An 11364-nucleotide genomic window follows, 5' to 3' on the forward strand; every position below is an offset into this window, starting at 1 on the left:
ACCTATTAGCTAATTAGCTGTAAGAAATGTATTATTACCAGTTTAAAAAACTTCTTGGCTGACTTTATGTCACGATAATAGCATTAAGCTATATTAGCTTGCTGTAGCTAGCTAGCTGGATTCTTCACAAACTGTAGCCTGTGTACTGTACGTTTGTGTGCATGTTTGTGTGCGTGCCTGCGTGTGTGTGCGAGCATGTGTTTGCGTGTGTAGACGCCCGGGGGGGAGGGGAGGGTGCCCCTTTTCAAGATTTTACATTTTGTTTTATAATAACAAAGTTGGAGTCTAGTTTGATTTGATTACCCTCTAAATGTGTATGTTGACATTCAAATTATTTATATTTTCAGAGAAAATGGACATTGTGTGTGTTGTGTTGCAGTGAAGTAAAATGTGGAACTGTACAAAATGGGAAGTGAAATTAAACATCACCACAAAGACAGAGCAGCCACACAGAAAAACAGGAAATCACTTTATTACACAATGTAAACACAGTGTAAAACAGAAGGAAATATATTACCTTGGATTTTTAAAAGATGCATCATGTGAAATAAGAAAAGTGCTATATAAATGTAAACCACCTATTATTATTATACAGTGACTATGGAGCGAAAGAATCGACAGACAGACGGAGATGTGCTGCATTTTGCACTTGAGTTAAATTGAGCAACAGCTGTGTCAACCACAAAGTCACGCCCACTCTGTTCACAGTTGTGTCACATGATTTCTCAGAAAAGTCTTTTTCTGGTTACAGTCGAGCAGTGCAGTGGTAATGTCCATGATATCTCCGACCATTTATTTTTGTAAAGAAATAATCACAACAAGGAGAAAGTGTTTGTTTCTGTGGCGAGGAGAGCAGGCGCTCTGTGATGGGATAGTAACGTCTTACCAGGATGTTTCAGAGTTCGGCTATCTGAGGTGAGTGATTACATGCAAAAACACAACGTTTATACTGTTTATACTGTGTACACTATATGAGTTCAGTGGTGTCTCGTAAGGATTCCAGTCATGTTTTCTGAGTGTTTGTTGTGGTTAAAAGAATTTCCCCCATGGCAAGGCAAGGCAAGGCAAGGCAAGGCAATTTTTTTGTATAGCCCGTTTTTACAAACAGTTTGTCTCAAAGGGCTTTATATAGCATCATAACAACATTCTCTGTCCTTAGACCCTCACATCCACTGAGGAAAAACTCCATGGAAAACCCTTTTAACAGGGAAAACCAGGAGAAAGCTCAGGGTGAGCAACAGAGGAGGGATCCCTCACCCAGGACGGACAGACGTGCAACAGATGTTGTTACAGACAAGAAAACAGTTTATAGTTTATGACACAGAATGTGGGAAACATGGAAACATGGATGGGTTAGCGTTGTCGCTATCCTTAGCACTGGGTAGCCATGGTGTAACTCCGGTTTGCCTGCATCAATTTTAGTTTAGTAGTTTTTTGCTCGCCCCAACACTGGGTGACCATCAGGACAACGATTTAGGGGTCAAAAATGATCAGAATTCTCCTTTAATGTCTCTACACTTTGACTGTGAAGTCATTAGAGACTGAAGCTGATGCTTCTCTCTGTGTTTCCTCTACAGGTGAAGGAAGAGCGACTCTGACTGGATGTGGGTCTGAATTCACCTGGTGAGTGTCGTCTTTGTTCTACCACTCAGCTGATTCATGTTCCCAGTCCAGTTTCAATGATTTTATGAGGATAAATTAATTAATGCAAGTAAGAACAGTTTGATGTCAGAAGGATTTGAACTTTCCTTCCTTCAGCTCCACCTGCTGGTTGAAAGCAGAATGACACTGTGGTGGACGGGTGTGTAAACCGTGTTGTTCTGACTGAGTGCAGCTCTCCCTGCAGGTGGAGGCTCAGCTATGGCTCAGTGTGAGGACAGAGAGGAGGGAGCCCCCCCCTCTGAAACCACTCTGTGTGGGGAGCAGAGCCAGACCGGAGGTCAAAGGTGAGATGAGGATCTCTAACTGTCCAGGACTCAGATTACTGGAGATACTGCTGTTATCTGATAGGAGGTTTTTATGTGACAGGGTAGTGCATTATTGTTTTACTACTATTATTGGTACCATACACCACGGAACCGGGGGGGCCAGGGGGGCCATGGCCCGGGTAACTTTTGTGCTCTGATTATTTTATGAATAGCCTAAAAGCTGTAGTAAAAAGTTGTATCTGTGTTGAGCCAAGTCACCACCACCACACACCTTCACTGCTGCCGATAAAAAAAAAAAAACTGTCACAGAGTGCTGCATTTTGATTTGAATTCGTGAGTCTATCAAGTGCAGTGTTTATCAATACGTCATGCATGAGTGTCAGAGGCGTATCACGAAGCAAGCTCAGTCTACCTGGGCTTACTAGCAGCCTATCCAGCTGAACCTATCCACAACACTGTCACTCAGCGGTACCACGATGCTGGTTATCAACTCGGTAACAACCCCGGCTTGTCTTACTGTGAATCTGTGAACGCGCACGTATAGAGGGCGGATTCAAGGCAGCAGATAAATCACAACCAGAGCACTGACGTGACAGAGAGAAGCGAGGTGACCGCAGCGCACACCTCATTTCTCCTGTGAGGAAGAGAAAAAAAAAGAAGGCCGTGGTCCGACCTGACCCAAGTTATTGAATGTTTACGTTTATTTAGAAGTTTGATCAGTGCTGATTCAACTTGTAAATGATGCTGCTCTGGATCCGATTCTTTCCTTATATTTTGATTCTTTTAAACAGTGGCCAAACAACGGAACCATTTTATTATATTAGACTATACATATTTTCTATCTTTGATGAGCATAAGGTTTGTTCTAAATTAAATAAAAGCCTGTCCTATAGACGTGTGTCTCTCTAGACGGGTCCGCTCGGCACACACACACCCTCCCAAAAAAAAAAAAAAAAAACTATTGGCAGAAGTGAGAACCGGCAGCCTACCTCTCCTATGGATAATCAGCGTGATCCAATGGATTTGATCTGTCAAGGAAAATCCGTTGTTGTGATAGACTCATGTGTTTTCATAATGTTTCATAAAGTGGATACAATCACCGCAACTCTGTCCGGAGCTTCGCTACTTTTATTTCCGTATCCTTGGTAACAGTAACCCCCGGTACAAAGACCCCCCCCCCCGCGCTTGACTTGAAATTATGGCCCCCCCTTGTCCAGATACGTTCCGCGGTCCATTATTGGTACTAATAACAGTGAATAACTCATTTAAAACAACAAGATATTGTTTCAGTCTCACATTAAGATCAGAAGAACAGAGCAGAGAGGCTTTATTGTGATTGTAGAAATATACAGTTAAATTCTGCTGGACACTCTACAAATAAAAAATGTTAAGATAGGACAATCAAAAATAACAAATGATCTTGTGCTCAAAATAATATTGTTCTTAGGAACATAATTGATAAAAGAGTTGGTAAATTGCAGGAAATATTGATTGCTGTCATGATTAAAGCCCCGAGATAAACATCAGGTAGATGTTAGATACGTTCATTTCTCCTTTCTAGTATGTTGTCGGACACTCAACTATCTGAGCCTGTCAGTGTGAAAAAAAATGCACGTTTATAGGGCGAACTTTGACGGGAGCCACTTGCCCGGTTGAAGAGCGTTAGCTGGGCTGCAGGCTGCCTGCCCTGCTCAATACTGGAGCCACCTCAATAAAAGTATTATCCATCACTCACATATACAGAAAAACATATGAAAACAGGGCCCAGGTTTAAAAAAAACGAAGTTTCCCTTGAACAGTGCAGAGTGAAGGTCAGTAACTCTGTCTATGGTTCAAATACTAATAGTTCTGCTGATCGAATGTTCATTGGAACACATGAACCAGTTTCAGCTTTAAGATCGTCATACACACTGTAATTTTAGAAATCTTGCTAATTACTCACATATGTTGGAAATAAATCTTTCTGACCCTGTTTGAGAGAATGCACAAGGAGAACGGCAACGGCACACAATGGGTTCACACAGACTCAAAGAGGGAAAACACTGAGTTCAGGGGAATCGGCTTGTGGCCCTGCCTCAGCTGTGTGATACCATTATGAGAGGCAACCAGAGTTTCAGACAGGTTTGAATCCATCTGACCATCTGTTAGTGTTTACCTGTTGGGAGCAGTTAATCTCTTCTTCCCCCTCTTAAACTGCAAAAATTGATGCAGGATAAAACAGAAATTTGAAAACAAAAAACAAAAAAAACAGTTAAAGCAGAAGTAAGTGATATATTTGTGTTAATATAAGTCTTAAATAGTTATATCTTCCGACAGCAATCACTTACATAGAGTGTTTGGACTGAAACACGGGTCTGTCAGTCACTCTGCTCTGCTCTTGAGCCCAGGAGAAAACATTTATCGTATCCTACAGTTTTTATCCAATGAGGAGAGAGAACGGCATGCAGGGCTGTGTGTGCAGCCAAGGGACGCCGTGAATGTGGCGACGTAGGGACGAGGACTGTTATGGTGCGTTCAAGGAAACTCGTATTTTTCCGACCGTGAAGTCCTACCAGTTCGATCTGGTACGAGTTCACCGGTCGGAAGTTACGAGTGGCCGTTATAGTGACTTTCACAGGTAAAACAGGTCGGAAAAACACGAGTGGGTTGCCTGGAACGCTACAAAGTCGTAAGTTGTGACTTGAAGCTGTAATTTACGATTTCAAAAGCCTGCCTGGAACGCAGCATTAGCGAAAACGACCGGATCACTTACTTCTGCTTTAAGTCAGAATTGAGTCATAACCCAGTTTTAAACTGTTTGTCATTCCTCTTGCAGCAAAAAGATGGAGACACCTCGAGAGATCCACTTGAAGACTTTGGAGGGTTTGAGAGACAATGATTTTGAAAAATTCAAGTGGTACCTGTGTGAGAGCCTAGAAGACCTCCCATCAATCTCAATAAGTAAACTGGAGAAAGCAGACAGGTTAAAGACAGTGGATCTAATGATCCAGACCTACTGTAAAAACACTGATAAAGTCACCAAAACAATCCTGAAGAAGATGAAACAAAATGATCTACTGGGAAATTTCATACAGCCCATCTCAGAACCCAAACGTAAGTTTGATTAAAAATGTGAAGTTATAAGGACATGGTGGTCAGTCAAAACCAGGTGGATGAGGACAGTTTCATCATCCAAAGAGCTTCTTTGGTCTTGACAACTGAGTGGGGAGTCTGTGTAGGGAGTCTTAAATGTCTCATGTGGGTGGTGGCAGTCTTACAGCCTCACTGAGCTCCAACCAAACTTTGACCTCCAAGTCTCCAAGACTCCCATCTTAACATGTCATTTAATTTTACAGCAGAAATAAACATGTTTACAGCCTGGGACAGAAACACCTTTGGTCTCCATGACGACTGTTTATAGAACTTACCTGTTACAGTACCCTTAATTAATGGCTAAAGTTATGGAGACCCTTTTGAATGACAGGTGAGCGTTTGTACCTTACCTTTGTCCATTTTTTGATCAGCTGGGACATGTCATCACAGAGGTGAAGTCAGTCTTTATTTACAGTCTGTGGCTCCAGCTGCAGTGCTTGTTAGCTGAACAGCTTCTTAAAGGACAATTCTGGGCAAATTTAACTCGGGGTGTATTTTTCTAACATTTTAGGTCTAAAAGAAGGAATCTGAAGATTTTCAGTTTAATTGCTCCTGTTTTGTGGTAGTTGTGTCTGTCCCCGCATCGCCACGGCAGCAATGAATGGGAGCGGATTGAAGTTCTGCTGCTTAGGCTGTTTACATCCCTCAAAGCCGCAATGTTTTTCCACAGACAGCGTCAGATGGCTACTAAACATGCGTCAAGAAGTTTTTTTTTTTGCTTGAAGCAAGTCAAGAGTTGATATTCCTGTGTTTATGACACAAACGAGAGCTTCCGACTGCACCTGAATACACCAGCACGGCAACTTGAGACTCCGGAAGACATTGAATTAGATCTAGTTTTACAAACATGTCGGCTTGCTTGAAGTAAATAAACTTCTTGGTGCATGTTTGAGTCTCCATCTGATGCTGTCTGTGGAAAAAAATTGCGGCTTTGAGGGATGTAAACAGCCTAAGCAGTGGAACTTGCATCCGCTTCCATTCATCGCTGCCGTGGCGATTCGGGGACAGACACAAATACCGCAAAACTGGATTACACTGAAAATCTTCAGATTCCTTCTTTTAGACCTAAAATGTTAGGAAAATACACCGAGTTGAATTTGCCTGGAATTGTCCTTTAAATCCCAATAGGAGGTTTGTGCCCATAAATGAAACTGGTAGTTTACAGTTTTCAACTCCTCATACTGTCCTTGGCCAGAGCAGCAGGATGGTGTGGCTAACTCAGCTTTGCCAGGATCACTGATGGGTTGGGCAGGCAGAAGCATCGGTGTCTAGGTGTTTCAGTAAAGTAAATGCCAGCTGACTGGACGTCTCTTGATTCTTGTTGATCCCAAATGATCTATTATGCTGCGTTCACATGGAGTCCGGTAAATGGCAGACGGTAGACGGCAAATGCCGCTGGACGGAACGGTAAAAACAAACAAACTGTTGGACGGCACGGCACAACAGCAAGACGCGTCACCATGTTGCTATGGCAACGTCAACATACTCGTACTCAGATGTCACGTTCGGTTGAGTTTACCGTCACGGCAGACAGGACTCCATGTGAACGCAGCATTAAACTTAACCTTCAGTATTGGTCGTATACTGTCGAAGCTCACCCATCTGGCTTCAAAAGACAGAGATTTGACATTTTAAAATTATTTTGTTCATATATCATTGTCTAAGTGTGTTGTATGGAGTGTTGACTGATAATGAGCAGTGTCAGGTCATAACTTTTACTGCTCTGTGAATGCGATCAGTGATCACGAGTATATTCCACCTCAGAGAATTTGAGGAACTATAAGTATGGATGTCCGATACTGGAAATTTACTGATATCCGATATTCCGATGTTGTCCAGCGCCCTAATTTCCGATAATAACCAATACCGATATGCAGCTTTTTGCCCCAAAACTGATTATTAACATAGACCTATCTCCTGTCAGGAATTAACACATTACTGGGGGCGGCAGTGGCTCAGGTGGTAGAGCGGGTCGTCCAATGATCAGAGGGTTGGCGGTTCGAATCCTGCTCTGTCCCGGTTGCTGCCGTAGTGTCCTTGGGCAAGACACCTTACCCACCTTGCTCCTGATGGGTCGTGGTTCGCGCCTTTCGTGGCATTGTTCGGATGGAAAAGCGCTATATAAAATACAGACCATTTACCATTACTGTATGACTACTTTTACTGTGATGCCCCACTGGATGCATTCTACAAATTAACATTGTTTATTTGTTAACAGACACACACACAGACGGACAGAAACACACACAGACGGAAAGACACACAGACACTGTCAAGGCCGGTTACATTCCGACATCCCACCATTTAGACATACCGCTATTCCGACATGCAAATGTCCCACCATTCCGACAAGGCTTTCAATATAAGGAAATGTGCGTTACCCAACAGGCTCCTCCCTTCTTTAAGACATGCTGATAGAGGAATACCCACATGGTTGTGTGTAATTCCGCAGCAGAGTGCAGACAGGGACTAGTCTGCCTGTCTAGCCTCTACCTGGTGTTTTTACTAAACTTAACCAACTCCTTTCTTCATTGCCTAAACCCAACCAGTGCAAAATCTTTTGGGGAAAAAAATACGCTATTAAAGGAATTGTCGGAAAGGCAGGATGTTTAAAAAAAGAAAAAAATACCGTCATAGTTCTTCTGTGGACTGAGGCTGTCTCAGTGTCTTCTGTCTCTTGATCTTGAAGACCTCTGGGAGAGGTTCACAATGATGCTAACATGGCAAGGAATTGATCTCTTTGGAACAATTATTTCATAAAAACCTGCTGAATGATAACAGAGAAGGAGTTTCCATGATTCATGTTTTCTATGCAATAACTACAATAATAACTTCTCATTGACGTCATTGGTCCTTTATTCATACAGAGATTCTCACTGGCTGCCAATGTAAACTCAAATCTGCCCTGAAGAAGAAGTTCCAGTGTGTGTTTGAGGGCATCGCTAAAGCAGGAAACCCAACCCTTCTGAACCAGATCTACACAGAGCTCTACATTACACAGGGAGGGGCTGGAGAGGTCAATGATGAACATGAGGTCAGACAGATTGAAGCAGTGTACAGGAAACCACACAGACAAGAAACAACCATCAGACAAGAAGACATCTTTAAAGCCCCACCTGGAAGAGACCAACCAGTCAGAACAGTGATGACAATGGGAGTGGCTGGCATTGGGAAAACAGTCTTAACACAGAAGTTCACTCTGGACTGGGCTGAAGACAAAACCAACCAGGACATATACTTCACATTCCCCTTCACCTTCAGAGAGCTGAATGTGATGAAAGACAAAAAGAAAAAGTTGAGCTTGGTGGAACTTGTTCATCACTTCTTCACGGAAACCAAAGCAGCAGGAATATGCAGTTTTGATGAGCTCCAGGTCGTCTTCATCTTCGACGGTCTGGACGAGTGTCGACCTCCTCTGGACTTCAACAACACTGAGATCCTGACTGATGAGACAGAGTCCACCTCAGTCAACGTGCTGCTGACCAACCTCATCAGGGGGAACCTGCTTTCCTCTGCTCGCCTCTGGATAACCACACGACCTGCAGCAGCCAATCAGATCCCTCCTCAGTGTGTTGGCATGGTGACAGAAGTCAGAGGGTTCACTGACCCAATGAAGGAGGAGTACTTCAGGAAGAGGTTCAGAGATGAGGAGCAGGCCAGAGAGATCATCTCCCACATCAAGACATCACGAAGCCTCCACATCATGTGCCACATCCCAGTCTTCTGCTGGATCTCTGCTACAGTTCTGGAGAAGCTGTTGAAGACCAGAGAGGGAGGAGAGCTGCCCAAGACCCTGACTGAGATGTACATCCACTTCCTGGTGGTTCAGTCCAAAGTGAAGAAGGTCAAGTATGATGGAGGAGCTGAGACAGATCCACACTGGAGTCCAGACAGCAGGAAGATGATTGAGACTCTAGGAAAACTGGCTTTTGAGCAGCTGCAGAAAGGAAACCTGATTTTCTATGAATCAGACCTGACAGAGTGTGGCATCGATATCAGAGCAGCCTCAAAGTACTCAGGAGTGTTCACACAGATCTTTAAAGAGGAGAGAGGCCTGTACCAGGTCCAGGACAAGGTGTTCTGCTTCGTCCATCTGAGTGTTCAGGAGTTTCTGGCTGCTCTTCATGTCCATCTGACCTTCATCAACTCTGGACGCAACCTGATGTCAGGAAAGAAAGTAACCTCTAAACTTTTTAAACTGTTCAGAGCCAAGTCATCACATTTGTACCAGAGTGCTGTGGACGAGGCCTTAAAGAGTCTAAATGGACACCTGGACTTGTTCCTCCGCTTCCTCCTGGGTCTTTCACTGGAGACCAATCAGAATATCCTACGAGGTCTTATGACTCAGACAGGAAGTGAATCACAGACCAATCAGAAAACAGTCCAGTACATCAAGAGGAAGATTGAAGAGACTCCCTCTGCAGAGAAAAGCATCAACCTGTTCCACTGTCTGAATGAACTGAATGATCGTTCTCTAGTGGAGGAGATCCAACAGTCCCTGAGATCAGGACGTCTCTCCACAGATAAACTGTCTCCTGCTCAATGGTCGGCTCTGGTCTTCATCTTACTGTCATCAGGAGAAGATCTGGATGAGTTTGACCTGAAGAAATACTCTGCTTCAGAGGAGACTCTTCTGAGGCTGCTGCCAGTGGTCAAAGCTTCAACTAAAGCTATGTATGTGCACATATACCCATCTACATTTACTGTATCTTCTTCTTTTGTCATAACAAAAATACAATTATTTCTTTACTTTTGTTTTCCTGATTCCTCTTCAGACTCAGTAGCTGTAACCTCTCAGAGAGAAGCTGTGAAGCTCTGTCCTCAGTCCTCAGCTCCCAGTCCTCTAGTCTGAGACACTTGGACCTGAGTAACAACAACCTGCAGGACTCAGGAGTGAAGCTTCTGTCTGGTGGACTGGAGAGTCCACACTGCAGACTGGAGACTCTCAGGTCAGGATACAGATGTTTGTTAGACAGCTTTAACACCTTTCTGTAAGTTGTTGGTGATGATGCTCAACATCTGTTGAGATGTTCAGCGGCCTGTTGAGATTCTCAACATCTCTGTACCCATGATTTTGTAAAATTGGGGGTTCATTATATTTTCTATCTCCAGTCTGTCAGCATGTCTGGTCACAGAGGAAGGATGTGCTTCTCTGGCCTCAGTCCTCAGCTCCCAGTCCTCAAGTCTGAAACACCTGTACCTGGGTAACAACAACCCGCAGGACTCAGGAGTGAAGCTGCTGTCTGGTGGACTGGAGAGTCCACACTGCAGACTGGAGACTCTCAGGTCAGGATACAGATGTTTGTTAGACAGCTTTAACACGCTTCTGTAAGTTGTTGGTGATTATGCTCAACATCTGTTGAGATGTTCAGCGGCCTGTTGAGATTCTCAACATCTCTGTACCCATGATTTTGTAAAATTGGGGGTTCATTATATTTTCTATCTCCAGTCTGTCAGCATGTCTGGTCACAGAGGAAGGATGTGCTTCTCTGGCCTCAGCCCTCAGCTCCCAGTCCTCAAGTCTGAAACACCTGTACCTGGGTAACAACAACCCGCAGGACTCAGGAGTGAAGCTGCTGTCTGGTGGACTGGAGAGTCCACACTGCAGACTGGAGACTCTCAGGTCAGGATACAGATGTTTGTTAGACAGCTTTAACACCCTTCTGTAAGTTGTTGGTGATGATGCTCAACATCTGTTGAGATGTTCAGCGGCCTGTTGAGATTCTCAACATCTCTGTACACATGATTTTGTAAAATTGGGGGTTCATTATATTTTCTATCTCTAGTCTGTCAGGATGTCTGGTCACAGAGGAAGGATGTGCTTCTCTGGCCTCAGTCCTCAGCTCCCAGTCCTCAAGTCTGAAACACCTGGACCTCAGTAACAACAACCTGCAGGACTCAGGAGTGAAGCTGCTGTCTGGTGGACTGGAGAATCTCAGGTCAGGTTACAGATGTTTGTTAGACATCTTTAACACCCTTCTGTAAGTTGTTGGTGATGATGCTCAACATCTGTTGAGATATTCAGCGGCCTGTTGAGATTCTCAACATCTCTGTACACATGATTTTATAAAATTGGGGGTTCATTATATTTTCTATCTCCAGTCTGTCAGGATGTCTGGTCACAGAGGAAGGATGTGCTTCTCTGGCCTCAGTCCTCAGCTCCCAGTCCTCAAGTCTGAAACACCTGGACCTGAGTAACAACGACCTGCAGGACTCAGGAGTGAAGCTGCTGTCTGGTGGACTGGAGAGTCCACACTGTAGACTGGAGACTCTCAGGTCAGGATTCAGCTGTTTGTTGGACAGC

The 11364-nt window shown here is 44.0% G+C and overlaps 1 protein-coding gene across 1 annotated transcript in view; it reads left to right on the forward strand.

Moving 5' to 3' along the window:
* Positions 1-6428: 6428 nt before the first annotated feature.
* Positions 6429-11364, forward strand: part of LOC146961142 (uncharacterized) — a 93037-nt gene continuing 88101 nt past the window's right edge. The window contains exons 1-6 of the mRNA XM_085771667.1: positions 6429-6438; positions 7928-9734; positions 9836-10009; positions 10173-10346; positions 10510-10683; positions 11163-11336. Coding sequence (XP_085627793.1) covers positions 6429-6438; positions 7928-9734; positions 9836-10009; positions 10173-10346; positions 10510-10683; positions 11163-11336 — 2513 coding nt within the window. The remainder of the gene's footprint in view (positions 6439-7927; positions 9735-9835; positions 10010-10172; positions 10347-10509; positions 10684-11162; positions 11337-11364) is intronic.

This window comes from Trachurus japonicus, chromosome 24, assembly GCF_045865225.1.
Source record: "Trachurus japonicus isolate A0001 chromosome 24, Traja_1.0".
In the NCBI taxonomy this organism is placed as follows: domain Eukaryota; kingdom Metazoa; phylum Chordata; class Actinopteri; order Carangiformes; family Carangidae; genus Trachurus; species Trachurus japonicus.